The sequence below is a fragment of the Triticum aestivum genome, chromosome 1B, assembly GCF_018294505.1.
Source record: "Triticum aestivum cultivar Chinese Spring chromosome 1B, IWGSC CS RefSeq v2.1, whole genome shotgun sequence".
NCBI lineage: Eukaryota > Viridiplantae > Streptophyta > Magnoliopsida > Poales > Poaceae > Triticum > Triticum aestivum.
In genome coordinates this window covers 187,143,831-187,158,095 of record NC_057795.1, presented here as the reverse complement: position 1 = coordinate 187,158,095, position 14,265 = coordinate 187,143,831, and the positions used below count along the sequence as shown (strand labels likewise).

The window sequence follows — 14,265 nt, the reverse complement described above, 5'->3', positions numbered from 1 at the left end:
AGGGGCGCTAATGGGCCACTTGCGGCAGCCTGGTCTGTGAGCTGGGCCAACTGGTCCAGTGGGGGGATTTCCTTTTGTGTTTTCTGTTTTGTTCTTTTCCTTTTTCTTATTTTTCTTTTCTTTACTGTTTTATTTTAGTTTCACACACATATATATATACATACATATATATATATATATAGTTTTTTAAGTTATAAAGTAGTCCCTAATTTAGTATATGTAATAATGCCACATTCCGAACATTTTAGTTTTAATGTTTGAATTTTTTTGATGTTTGACAAAAATTCAAATTCAAATTTGAATCGTTTTGATCTAACATGAGATTAGCAAGAGTAACAGAGGTGATGTGGCATCATTACATGGGTTCACTATAGCATAATTATCCGGGCGTTACACATGTATCCTCGGGAGCGCTTTGCTTTATATAAGAGTTCGTCCAGGCTTGTCCTTTGCTACAAAAAGGATTGTGCCACTTTGCTGCACCTTAATTATTTCTATTACTTGTTACCCGTCGAATTATCTTATCACAGGTCTATCCATTACCGATAATTTCAGTGCTTGCAGAGAATACCTTGCTAAGAACCGCTTGTCATTTTCCTTCAGCTACTCGTTGGGTTCAATACTCTTACTTACCGAAAGGATTACGATAGATCCCCAATACTTGTGGGTCATCACTGACTAGGCCTAGTCGGCCTGTTGTGGGCTGACTAGGCCCAATCGGCCAGCAGCCGGCCGATGGTGTATTATTTTTGAAAATTATGTATCCGACATAATCTTTATGCAAATTGATAAAAAATGTATTATTTATAAAAATAGCCATCGGGGATATTTTCAGTGGGACAAAGAGGAGCTCGTGATTTTCAGGTCGGGCAAATGGGGAATCATGCAAGGATGACACGTTAATGTGTCTGACAAATCCTGTGCGGAAGACTTGGGCCCAGTTTTTTTGGGCGATTCTCCCAGAATCTTGAGAATCGACCCTTTACCCAGTTTCTTTCAGAATCTTATATCCATATTTTTTTAGGATTGTAAAAGAAATATGGGTTCAAGATTCTGGGAGAAGCTGGGTGAAGGGTTGATTCTTAAGATTATGGGAGAATCGGCAAAAAAACTAGGCCTTGCAGTCTGGAATTTTTTTCCTGTTGCAACCCACGGGTATATGTGCTAGTAAATAAATAAACAACGAACCAACAAGAAAAAATGTCAATGAAAGGCCCACAAAAAGATGTGACATTTTTTTATTTTAGATGTGGATAGACGGACCCTATTATTAACCGTGCGCTCACTCATCGAGAAATAAGAGATCCAGTAACTCCCGGGCGTCCTCAGCGATTTGGATTCCTGGCCGTTGGATCTGGCTGCTTGATGCGATCTGGGCCATTGGATCTTCCTCAGAAATCACCTCACCCGTCGGATCAGATTGAAACACTATTGCAATGAATAGTATTAGAACTAGGATGCCACCGCCTGTAATTCCCAGAGCCCGCCGAGGGCATTTTCGTCACTTCACGTGGTTGGAAAAGTCCCCAATAGTGTGGAGAGTGAGCACCGGGTCATTGCCCTCCACCTCCCACCTGGTCTCCTCTCTTCCCGCCTCCTCCCACGAAACCCTAGCCGCCGCACCGTGCAGCCGCCGCCGCCGCGCCCTCCTCCTCCTTCCACCTCCTGGCCGGCGCCCAACCACCGCGCCCTCTCCTTCCCCCTACCGCCGGCCTCTCCCTAGGTGGCGGCCAGATCTGCCACAGCCACAGCCACGACGAGGGCTTCTGGATCCGCGCCGCCGTCGAGCTGGGCGCGACCATTAACCTCGGACCACACCGCCGCCACCATGGATGCACCATATCAAGGTCTCCTCCCCTGTCCCCTATGCTTCTTCTTCTTCTTCTCCTTCTCTCTCTCTCTCTCTCTCTCAATCCCTGATGTGTTCCGATTTGGTAGGCTTGGTTCCCTCCCTGATCATGATGCGTGTAGACACATGCACAAGTTAGGTCTTGTGATCTGTTTCAGGAACAACTACTGCTGCTAGCCTTGTAGTTAGTTATATCCTATTCTTATGTATGATGTGTACCAGGTGCTTCGTAGGTAGTGTGTGTAACGAGCTTTCGTTGTCATGTACCTTTGGCTGGATCATTGCACTGGTTATGTAGATATATCCTTTTGAAGTTCTTATATCCTGGTGCACGAAAACCACACAGGCCTTTAGAATATGTATGTGAATTGTTTGACTATGGTCACCTGACCACTACTCCGTGGATGGTTGGTCCTTCTGCCATTAGGCAGGATATCTTTTGTTTTTCTCTACGAACTGCAGGTGCTTGAAATAAGTCAGTTGGTAGCCAGTTCTTCAATAAGAACAACTGAGACAGATTTGAAACATGTTTTAGACGTTTTAGAGGTGGTATATAGCAGTTCATTGTCCGTGTATATTTTACTGAGACTACAAATAAATTTTAAAGCTACTGATTTAGGCTGAGTAAGCAAAACATATAAACATGAATAAAGTAAATTATTCTTTTAGCAAATCAATGTGAGCTTTATTGATCCAGGGATTGTCTATAGGAATTGCAAGAAAATCATGAGGAATTTCTTTCAAGTCGAATGGCTGACAAAGAGCTTCAGGTTCATGGTTCACCAGGTTCTGCTGGCTCCACTAACAGTTGCCTACAAGCACTTGCACAGGTCAGCTGAGATACGTCTTGCACACCTACGAGTTGATTCTTCTAGGGATCTTTCTAAACGAACTTTCAGTTGCAATGCACAAATATGTTGCTAGATGAGGTTTAGAACTTAGTTGGCAGAAGCTGTTTTAAGATTAGTATATTGTAGTATTTCTCTGAGGGAATTCTGTGAATATTTGGTCATTGCCAACAAATCTAAAATAGAATGGAAGTGATTGTTTGGAATGGATATTACTCTGCTGCTCATGTTTGTTACTTTTATTGCATACAATATTTTGCTTACATGTTTGCTAATAAACTTCTGTGAGGACCCCTGCTGGAGACATACGGAGTTGAGGAATAATGCAAGTGAGTGGAGCTTGTTGAGTTGTTGTTCGCCTGATCATACATGATACGTCGAGTGTGAACTACCCATTCTCCGCCTCTCCTACAGTCTGTAACAAAAGCGTTAGGCCTGAGTGTGTGAGTCTGTGAGAGTAGATGGTAGGTCATTGGATATAAAAGGGGCCTTTAGTAGTCCATTTATCTTTCCAGAATGAAGTTGGAAGAGCACGAGCTCCTCTGCTCCACCCTTCGGGTCCCTTCCTCTGTAGTATTTAGTTTCTTCGTTGTACGTTGTATTTAGTTAGTACTTTTCAGATGGCTTAACTCCCTTTCTCTGTAGTAATTGGAGCCCATAAGTGGAGGTGTTTGTTCCTCATATGCAACCTTATTATCTGATAGATAGATTGGGAAACACAGCAGGAGTTTGAGTTTATTTTCATTCAGCAGAACACAACAACAGTAGTAGACTCCCGTAAAAACCAGCAGTCGAACTGAACTAGAATACTGTGTGTATTTTAGCTTAAGCAATCTAGGATTCACTCCTGGATGTTAGAGCAACATATTTCAGAATGTAATTAATTAATGTTGCTTCCCACGAAGTATATTTCTTTTGTTTCAATAAGCATTATGCACAACTCGATGCTTGGTGCGACGTCGAGTTCATCTTATTATGTGAATATAGTGGTTGGCATGCTCAATTCGTCCTCATTGGCATCTGAACCTGAGGCTCTTGACTTACTCAAATGTTCTCCAGTCATTTCCCCCTCTCCTACAAATGTGATCAATTTGGCATGGGTATGCGTACAGTTGGAGGGCGTGTTCGGGAGCCCTCCCGCTTCTCAACTCCTCAACTCCACGTGAGGAGTGCAGCCGAACGATCCAAATCCTGGTTATGAGCGAGAGAAGCTGGCGAAACTTGCAGTGCAATTTTTGCGGAGTCGCGGAGCTGGCAAACTCGAGCTCCTCCAAAACAGCGAAGCAGGAGTTGCCAAGAATTACATCTAAGTGCCACCGCCAAGTGAGTTACCGGTTCGTTCGTTTATTGCAAATATTACAAATATGTGCCACCGCCAAGGCAGTTACCGGTTCGTTCGTTCGCCAGAGCAGGCTTCCCACGCGTAGATGGGCTGTCACGCCTAGTTGGGCCCTCCCGAGCTGCTATTTCTCATAGCTAGGTGGCTGGCGGCCTGTTTCAACGGCCAGAACGAGGAGCTACTCTACCGAACGATTTGTAACTCCAGGATTTTAACTGAGAAGCCGGCTGCTGGTTTTGGGCTATGGAGTTGAGGATTTTGAGGCTGTGGAGAGCTACCGAACACGCCCGGAATTAGGCACCATGGGAAGGATTCAAATCTCTGAGAAGTGTGCTAAATCAATAGTGCCAATCGGTTCAGTTTCAGCTTCAAAAACATTAGGTGGTTGAAAATGGCATGCTATATTTCTGCAACAAGGCTCCCTAAATATTCCCTATGTTCTAAACTGGATTCTGACAAGGGTAAAGATATCTGAGACATCCCTCATTTTATTTTAAGACCATTACTTTTTTGCCTACCTCTCCTCATATAATCTCTAACATGGCCGGCTCTCTATTCTCTGTGGTTTAAGGTGTACACCCTGCTATTTGGTCAGAAGTTCGGGAGTTCATACTTGGTTGTTTGATCTCGAGAACACCTTTGATGACCACGAGCAAATTGGGCGAACCAGAAGGTACTCGACTCATTCTATGCTTTTCTTGACTGCAATTTCCATCAAGTAAATATATGATGTATTCACACTCCATTATAATCAATAATTGCCTTACTGTAAAGGACTCATTCATTTTGCGTTCATTAATCTTGAACTATAGATTAAATCTTTTTGCTGCATGTTAAGTTATGTGTGAAAGGATGATTAATATGAGGCACACATTCTTTGTTTTATGGATAATACATTAACTGCTGCATGTATATCATCACAAGCAAAAAATGTGTATTTTTGAACTTTTTTCCTAAAAAATATATTTTCTTATGTTCTTGTGTATTTACGTATGATGAGTGTGGGAGGGCTTATGGCTTTTATGGTGACGAGTCACGATTGTCGCTGATCTCTACTGCCGGTAATTTATTTTACACGGTCACCATCCCATCTCTTGTTGTTATTTATGGTCCAAGTAAAAGAGGCTTTTCCTGCATTGTTTATTTGTATTAGATGACCAGTACAGGAAGTTGTAGTAGCTTCCCCGTCCTTTTTTAATGTAAATGATGGTAAGCACGAGTTAGGTTCTATGTCGACCGGCTGTGCATATTATCACAGCATGTGCTATGTTGGATCGTATCGATTTTACTGATGTAGTACATGATTTTATAGTTTTTTACTAGCACATATATATACATTTATTATTCTTTATACAAAAATAAACATATGTTGAAATCTACTGATAAATGGAAGTATGCACCTCTTGCTTACTAATATAGGATGCTATTTGCGTATCTGACCAACTTCGATTTAATTTCTGCATGTTCTTGCCTTGGTGACCTTAGTGCACAACCTTATACACTAATGGGAAGGAAATATAATACATAAAAACCTGTGAAAGACCTGGTGGACAATAATTTAGCATGCTTTGTTGTGACATTTTAGTCGCCTTCTGCTTTATTGTGACTCTTTCTATTCATCCATTTAGGTACTTCTAGAACACGGACAATTTCCCTCAAGGTCAAGACCTCACATCAACGCTTCCAAGCCCCTGATGAGCCTGTTCCTTTTTTTAAAGTTTCTCAATGTCACTTCTATAGGTTTACTTGAGATGTTATGTTGCATATGTTGTGCTGAGGTTTTCCCACTTCCCTTTTAACTTCTCTGAAGTTGATCATCACATGTTTATGCAATTGGACCAAAGCGACGACATTACTTACAGCTTACCCGGTTAACATAACAGTTATGAACTAGGATGAACTTATACATGCAGAGAGAGAGAGAGAGAGGTTGTTTAAAGAATCCGGTGTCTTTGTGTTTGCCTACAGAATTCAATATTTGTTCATGCGGTGATCCTCGGCCTCTCTCTCTCTCTCTCTCTCTCTCTATGTGTGTGTGTGTGTGTCCTGACTCTTTGTGCCTGTGTTGACCCTTTGTTTGTCCATGCGATTTTACTGTGGACTACTCTTTCTAATTTGGCATGTAGATAGGGTCATTTTTAGATATTCTATAGGGTGATTACTGTTGTTGCAGCGCTGGATGGCATGTAGCAGTGCTGGATCCGGTGGCCAGCCGTCGCCGTTGCCTGTCCTCTTTGATGCGAGATCCACGCTGCTCCACTCAGTCCAGGTTCACCCACCCCCCCCCCCCTCTCTCTCTCTCTCCCTCCCTCCCTCCCTCCCTCCCTCCCTCCTCTCTCTCTCTCTGACCGCTGCTACATCCATCGTTTTGGCTTGCAGGTTGCCGGCATCATGGAGCTTGATAATGTTTCCGGCCGGTTCGTCACATAACTTGCAGTCCAGGTCATTGACATATTCGGGTTCTAGGTCACAGAAACAAAATTTGGAGTTATTTTATCTGGCTCAAAATGTTTTGGCTCAGCAAATTGCTGCATTAGATATCTTTTTGTGCTTTTTTTTTGTGAATTCTACAATTTGTAGCATTGAGCTAAACTGACATTCGTTTTAGTTAACTTACATTCCTGGATGTTTTTAAACTGATATTATTTCCATAAGTTCAGGTTTATACTTGGCTTTATCAGAATTGAGAATATGCAGAACATGTGTTGGAGAAGTGCCCATTTGGTTTTATGAAATAATATTCATGTTGATTGCATTTTGTTATAGAAACGCGCAAAGAAACTAATGTTTGATCATGTCGTTGAGAGGCTCTGTTATGATAGTTCTTTGACAAAGTGGTCACATTCCACATGAAGAACCCGTAGTACCATGTTTTACCATCTCTATCGCCACTCTGTTTGGCTTTTGCTTTCTTTTTATTTTCCTGCTCTGAGTACTCGCCCCCTCATGTTGTACATGTAAATGTTTGTTCTTTCTTTTGAACTAAAAAATCTGAATATATAAGCTGAACCATGCTTCCTACAAACTTGATTATTATCTGTTTGAGAATATCGTTGGGACCGGCACCCCGCGCCAAGGCGTGATACCAATCTAGTTATAGAGGTTGATGATGCCTCCTGGTGAACTTAATATCTCTCGACAGCTCCGACGGCTCAGATCTCCACCATGGCCTTCCGACGGATAGAAACCGTGCCCGAAGGAAGGGCACGTGTCGGCTGCAAGACCAAGGTTCCCGTTCAACTCCAGATAAGAGTACGATACGATCCGAGTTGTACTACCATCTGCCGTGGCGAAAGCGAAACGCAGCGAGAGGCGTAGAGTAGCACGCACGCCGCCGCCGCCGCCCTCTTCGTCTTCTCCACTGCTAACCCAACAGACGACGGAACCCAAATCGCGCAAATTCCAATCCGGCCTCCAACAAGCAACCCCGCGGAAGCTCTGCCCGTTGGTGTGTCTCCTTGGTTCCTCGCGCCCGATTCTCCCCGATCCGGAGCAAGCAAGCGTGGCCGCGTGCCCCGCCTTGCCGCAGATCGGGGAGTTAAGAGAACCCCAGGCAAGACCAGATCGGCAGCGGTTGCGGTTGTTGTTGTGGCTGACGGAGAGATGGCCGGGGGAGGGAACAGGAGAGGGGCCGGCGCCGAGGAGCTGAGGATCGGCAGCGGCAACGTGTTCGCGGCGCTCGAGACGCTCAAGAAGAAGAAGCCGGCGGCAGCCGAGAAGAAGCAGGCGCCGGTGGTGGAAAAGCCGGAGGTGTTCTCGGCGCCCGCGCCGCTCACTGCCAAGTCCTGGGCCGACGTTGAGGACGATGACGATGACGACTACTTCGCCACCACCGCCCCGCTGTGCCCCGTGCGGGAGGCCCAGGGGGACGACGCTGATGCCGGCCACGAGGACGACAAGGAGCACTCTGCCCTTGAACAGGTCCACCTCGCTTCTCCCACTGCTTGCTTGCGTCCCCTTCTTTATCTCTGCTCCTATAAAGACCAAACCTAAGTTGGACCTAAGTTGGAGTTGGTGATGATGGTGTGCCTGCCATCTATCACCAATAGCCGCCGGATCTGGATCTGACGCATACAAAGCAAACTGCTGCAGTTTTGCAAAAAGATGCACGCACTTGTTTTCATATTTACAAACCATTCCTTGCCTCTCACAATCAGCCTTATCTCTTCCTAAAACATCCAGAAGGTCATGGAACAATCTGGTGTAATGACCGCTGCCAGCGCCGTTCACCCCCAATCTTGGTGTTCCGTGAAATGCACGGGTATCTTACTAGTATTCTTTATATGCATGTTTAGTTGTTTGCATATGTGATGTCTCTGGACTACGACGATTCAGCGACACCTCAACATTGCGATACTCTCTTCATGTGCCGGTTTATTTGTGTTCTGTATGCATGGCATGATGTAATGCCGTGGGAACAAGTGGTATTGGGGTCTCCAGGATAGAAATTCACACCATGAGCCAATTTTTGTCTGTCGTCTTCGGGGCATCAATAAGCTCTGCGGCGTCACGCACTGCATTCGCGGGTAGGACGGTTGACTGCTATGGACAATTTATCGTTGCATGAAATGTGATTTGACCATTTTTTCTGTTACCGGAATGTTTTGAGATCGTTGGCACGCTCTATTTATGAAGGCTTAAATTTGCTGTTCACGAGGTTGCCAATTTAGGTAATGTTATTGCACGGGTATTTGACGTGTGAGGATATGGCGATATGTAACTAGAATTAGTTTATTTATGGCGTACTTGATATTGGTGGCACCGATAGTATAATGCTTGCTGGCCTAGCCTGTATTGAATCGGGAAGAACAATAATGCAAATAATTAAGTTAAAAAAAACATATGTCCTGACTGCAATAAGAGAACTGAGTACAACTTACTAGTGGCATATTTCAAAGAATATTTATGTTAGGCTAACAGTCTTTGGGCAATCAGGTTGAAGTTAAAGATAGATTTGGATGTGTGAGGATTTACCTGGCATAATTAGCACGGAATCACGTGCCTACATTCGGTGTATGCCTTCAGCATACTCTTCATATGGAATCAGACAAACAATACTGCAAATAATTAAGTGGGAAACAACTAGGTTGTATAATTGAACTACTAAATGACCCATATCAAATAATACTGATGTCAGAGTCCTTCTGTAATCAGGTGGAATCTACATATATATTTGGATGGTGGCATTACTACCACTTGCCTGTTTGGGTATGTGCCATAGAAGCGTTTTTGGGCATGTGTGATTTTTTGATTGATAAGGGGTGTCTGGCCATAGTTATTCCTAGGTTCTAGCTCAAAATGATACATTTGTTTTCTTTCCAGATTTGGTCTTACTTATTCTCATTTTATTTACTCCAGAAATCTAGCTGGTGTTCTGCCTTCCTTTGAATTAAAGGAAACAGGGTGAAAAAAAAACTGTAAGCAATTGTCACTCATGGTCGGGAAACAATGCCGGCAGCCATGGCTTATTTTTTTTCCTTTAGCATTTGCTTCTGGTTTTGGGTCCAACCAATGATAAAAAAAGGGAAGGGCTGCTAGGTGTGTGCTTAAGCTTGTGCCTAGGCGCTAGGTGTTAGCAGAATGCCTGACCTTAAGCTTAAAGTGTGCTTAGGCGAGATATGCACTGGGCAGAGGCAATTCTAGGAATTTAAGCCCAGTTTTTTTTTACCGTGAGTCTAATCAAGGATATATTTCATCGTAGCCCACAATGGCCCAGTACCCGGTCCGGGGCTTGGCAAATTCCCTGCTCTGCCTGACTCAATTGTGACATGGGATCATTCGTACATGATGTTGACTTGTGCTGTGGACGGCATCCTGCATCTTTACTTAAGTTTTAATAAGTTCTACAGAACTGGATTTTTGTTGTATAAGATATTCCTCTTTATCTTTATATGGATACAGTGATTCTATGGGGTTATTACTTAGTAAGTCTATTTTGTACATGTTGACTTGTAGAATACTCTTAGTATCAGAAGAAGCGACTTTACTGGGCTGTACCTCCGGAAAAATCTGAATTCAAGGTCATGTTATTGTGATTTGTGAGCAATTCCAACTACCTGAAAACAGAAAAAGTACTTCAATTGATCTGTTTTATTTAGCTTCCTCCATATCTTGCGGTGTTAGCTTTAGATTCTAGGTTTCATGATGAGTGAAATTGGGAGTGCTGCTCCTACATTCGAGAATTTTTTTAGATTTCAAGTCAAATTGAATGGGATCACACAAAACATCTACTGCTCTGAAGTACAATATAGTATGTGCCCTTTATATTTTGTAGTGTTAAGTGTTAACTCTCCATATGCCAATTGTATACTGCAGGAAATTGAGAGTGAAGATGATAGCCTTGATGATGAGGTTGATGCTGCTGCTGAGGATGAACATGAAGCAGGAGATGCTGTCCCTTCTGAGCCGGCAGTTCAGAAAGCTATAGCTCCACTAGTACCTCCTAAAGATACCGAAAGACAGCTCTCCAAGAAGGAGTTAAAGAAAAAGGAGTTGGAAGAGCTTGATGCTGTATTGGCTGAGTTGGGAATTTCATATGAATCAAGTAATGCTACTCAAGATGAAACAAATGGTAAGTAAAAATATCTTCTTCTTGCCATTAAATTTTTCCAGAAGAAACATTCTGTGAAAATTGAGCATACCTAGATATGTTTTTATATTGGTAACTGTTATGCTGTTAATATTTTGTGACTTCTTTTGTAAGGCCTGAAGACGGTGATTCTGAAGGTTTATTAAGCATTGTGTTCACATGTTGAGCATATTTTGCAGACAAGGAAGGTATGGGCCAGGCTGCTGAAGCAGGGAAAAAGGAAGATGCATCCGCTCCTCTGGAGAGTAAGACCTCCAAGAAGAAGAAAGCTAAGAAAGACAAGTCTTCAAAGGAGGCAGAAGAAACACTGGATCAGAACAATGTGGTCGACAATGCTGCTGGTGTGGAACCTGATGAAGATGTTGCTTCAGTGGATGTCAAGGAGCGCATAAAGAAAGTAGCATCAATGAAGAAAAAGAAATCGAGCAAAGAGATGGACGCAGCAGCAAAGATTGCAGCATCTGAGGCGGCCGCTAGGAGAGCAAAGCTTGTGGCAGCGAAGAAGAAAGACAAGAACCACTATAATCAGCAGCCCCTGCGGTGAATTACTGCTCAGATTATGCAATTCCTTAGATACTGTGCGCCTCCACTAGGAGGAGGCCACCCTCTGGTGCGCATCTTGGAATTCTCTATAGATGGACTTGTTGTGTGCTGAGCTCTGAATTGTTCATGACAGAAACCCTTTTGAATACTCCCTCCGTGGTGAAATACTTGTCAGCGAAATGGCTAGACATATTTTAGTTCTAGATACACCCATCTTTATCCATTTATGCGACAAGTATTTTCGGACCGAGGGAGTACATGGTAAATGTGGGTATTTCGTACTACATGTTTTGTTTTGTGGTTGCTTGCGTTGGTTTGCTGATTTGCTTTGATTTTGCTTGTTGTTTTGATTTTTCTTGAACGGAATCTGGTACACTCCCTAATAGTGTGCGTCAGGTTGAGTTATTTCTACTGATTTTTTTCTTCTGTACAATTCATCCAGTGGTTTTTTGTTGTTGGAAAGGCCTTGATAGCTAGCTTTATTGAAACAGGCAAGCTAAAACTCAGTCTGTCAAGTCTCCCAGTCGACTGCGCTGGCCATTAGATTTCTTTGCTGCTATAAGATATGTGCAGCCGAACGATCCAAATCCTGGTTATGAGCGAGAGAAGCTGGCGAAACTTGCAGTGCAATTTTTGCGGAGTCGCGGAGCTGGCAAACTCGAGCTCCTCCAAAACAGCGAAGCAGGAGTTGCCAAGAATTACATCTAAGTGCCACCGCCAAGTGAGTTACCGGTTCGTTCGTTCGCCAGAGCAGGCTTCCCACGCGTAGATGGGCTGTCACGCCTAGTTGGGCCCTCCCGAGCTGCTATTTCTCATAGCTAGGTGGCTGGCGGCCTGTTTCAACGGCCAGAACGAGGAGCTACTCTACCGAACGATTTGTAACTCCAGGATTTTAACTGAGAAGCCGGCTGCTGGTTTTGGGCTATGGAGTTGAGGATTTTGAGGCTGTGGAGAGCTACCGAACACGCCCGGAATTAGGCACCATGGGAAGGATTCAAATCTCTGAGAAGTGTGCTAAATCAATAGTGCCAATCGGTTCAGTTTCAGCTTCAAAAACATTAGGTGGTTGAAAATGGCATTCTATATTTCTGCAACAAGGCTCCCTAAATATTCCCTATGTTCTAAACTGGATTCTGACAAGGGTAAAGATATATGAGACATCCCTCATTTTATTTTAAGACCATTACTTTTTTGCCTACCTCTCCTCATATAATCTCTAACATGGCCGGCTCTCTATTCTCTGTGGTTTAAGGTGTACACCCTGCTATTTGGTCAGAAGTTCGGGAGTTCATACTTGGTTGTTTGATCTCGAGAACACCTTTGATGACCACGAGCAAATTGGGCGAACCAGAAGGTACTCGACTCATTCTATGCTTTTCTTGACTGCAATTTCCATCAAGTAAACATATGATGTATTCACACTCCATTATAATCAATAATTGCCTTACTGTAAAGGACTCATTCATTTTGCGTTCATTAATCTTGGACTATAGATTAAATCTTTTTGCTGCATGTTAAGTTATGTGTGAAAGGATGATTAATATGAGGCACACATTCTTTGTTTTATGGATAATACATTAACTGCTGCATGTATATCATCACAAGCAAAAAATGTGTATTTTTGAACTTTTTTCCTAAAAAATATATTTTCTTATGTTCTTGTGTATTTACGTATGATGAGTGTGGGAGGGCTTATGGCTTTTATGGTGACGAGTCACGATTGTCGCTGATCTCCACTCCCGGTAATTTATTTTACACGGTCACCATCCCATCTCTTGTTGTTATGTATGATCCAAGTAAAAGAGGCTTTTCCTGCATTGTTTATTTGTATTAGATGACCAGTACAGGAAGTTGTAGTAGCTTCCCCGTCCTTTTTAATGTAAATGATGGTAAGCACGAGTTAGGTTCTATGTCGACCGGCTGTGCATATTATCACAGCATGTGCTATGTTGGATCGTATCGATTTTACTGATGTAGTACATGATTTTATAGTTTTTTACTAGCACATATATATATATACATTTATTATTCTTTATACAAAAATAAACATATGTTGAAATCTACTGATAAATGGAAGTATGCACCTCTTGCTTACTAATATAGGATGCTATTTGCGTATCTGACCAACTTCGATTTAATTTTTGCATGTTCTTGCCTTGGTGACCTTAGTGCACAACCTTATACACTAATGGGAAGGAAATATAATACATAAAAACCTGTGAAAGACCTGGTGGACAATAATTTAGCATGCTTTGTTGTGACATTTTAGTCGCCTTCTGCTTTATTGTGACTCTTTCTATTCATCCATTTAGGTACTTCTAGAACACGGACAATTTCCCTCAAGGTCAAGACCTCACATCAATGCTTCCAAGCCCCTGATGAGCCTGTTCCTTTTTTTAAAGTTTCTCAATGTCACTTCTATAGGTTTACTTGAGATGTTATGTTGTATATGTTGTGCTGAGGTTTTCCCACTTCCCTTTTAACTTCTCTGAAGTTGATCATCACATGTTTATGCAATTGGACCAAAGCGACGACATTACTTACAGCTTACCCGGTTAACATAACAGTTATGAACTAGGATGAACTTATACATGCAGAGAGAGAGAGAGAGAGAGGTTGTTTAAAGAATCCGGTGTCTTTGTGTTTGCCTACAGAATTCAATATTTGTTCATGCGGTGATCCTCGGCCTCTCTCTCTCTCTCTCTCTCTCTCTATGTGTGTGTGTGTGTGTGTGTGTGTCCTGACTCTTTGTGCCTGTGTTGACCCTTTGTTTGTCCATGCGATTTTACTGTGGACTACTCTTTCTAATTTGGCATGTAGATAGGGTCATTTTTAGATATTCTATAAGGTGATTACTGTTGTTGCAGCGCTGGATGGCATGTAGCAGTGCTGGATCCGGTGGCCAGCCGTCGCCGTTGCCTGTCCTCTTTGATGCGAGATCCACGCTGCTCCACTCAGTCCAGGTTCACCCACCCCTCTCTCTCTCTCTCTCTCTCTCTCTCTCTCTCTCCCTCCCTCCCTCCCTCCTCTCTCTCTCTCTCTCTGACCGCTGCTACATCCATCGTTTTGGCTTGCAGGTTGCCGGCATCATGGAGCT

General features: G+C 43.0%; 2 protein-coding genes and 1 long non-coding RNA gene across 10 annotated transcripts; all 3 read left to right on the top strand.

Annotated features, from left to right (window-relative positions):
- The first annotated feature begins 1,563 nt into the window (after positions 1 to 1,563).
- LOC123114941 (uncharacterized) lies at positions 1,564 to 4,428 on the top strand. 8 transcript variants are annotated; one of them, XR_006456575.1, is made up of 4 exons: positions 1,573 to 1,847; positions 2,547 to 2,679; positions 3,810 to 4,020; positions 4,105 to 4,428. XR_006456575.1 is itself a non-coding variant. In XM_044536297.1 (4 exons), exons 1-4 carry the CDS (start codon positions 1,829 to 1,831, stop codon positions 4,122 to 4,124), a joined length of 378 nt encoding a protein of 125 aa, XP_044392232.1. In that variant the 5' UTR covers positions 1,573 to 1,828; the 3' UTR covers positions 4,125 to 4,428. The 8 variants fall into 8 exon arrangements, 1 of the variants encoding a protein (XP_044392232.1); XM_044536297.1 differs by having other exon boundaries at positions 4,110 to 4,428; XR_006456576.1 differs by having other exon boundaries at positions 1,564 to 1,847; positions 2,560 to 2,679; positions 3,810 to 4,428.
- A 2,818-nt stretch (positions 4,429 to 7,246) lies between these two features.
- Positions 7,247 to 11,454, top strand: LOC123114929 (axoneme-associated protein mst101(3)). The gene is made up of 3 exons (XM_044536294.1): positions 7,247 to 7,957; positions 10,352 to 10,607; positions 10,805 to 11,454. Exons 1-3 carry the CDS (start codon positions 7,640 to 7,642, stop codon positions 11,167 to 11,169), a joined length of 939 nt encoding a protein of 312 aa, XP_044392229.1. The 5' UTR covers positions 7,247 to 7,639; the 3' UTR covers positions 11,170 to 11,454.
- Positions 11,455 to 11,741: 287 nt separating this feature from the next.
- Positions 11,742 to 14,029, top strand: LOC123114976 (uncharacterized). The gene is made up of 4 exons (XR_006456580.1): positions 11,742 to 11,889; positions 11,923 to 12,310; positions 12,421 to 12,522; positions 13,481 to 14,029. It is a non-coding gene; the product is annotated as an uncharacterized lncRNA (long non-coding RNA).
- The last annotated feature ends 236 nt before the right edge of the window (positions 14,030 to 14,265 follow it).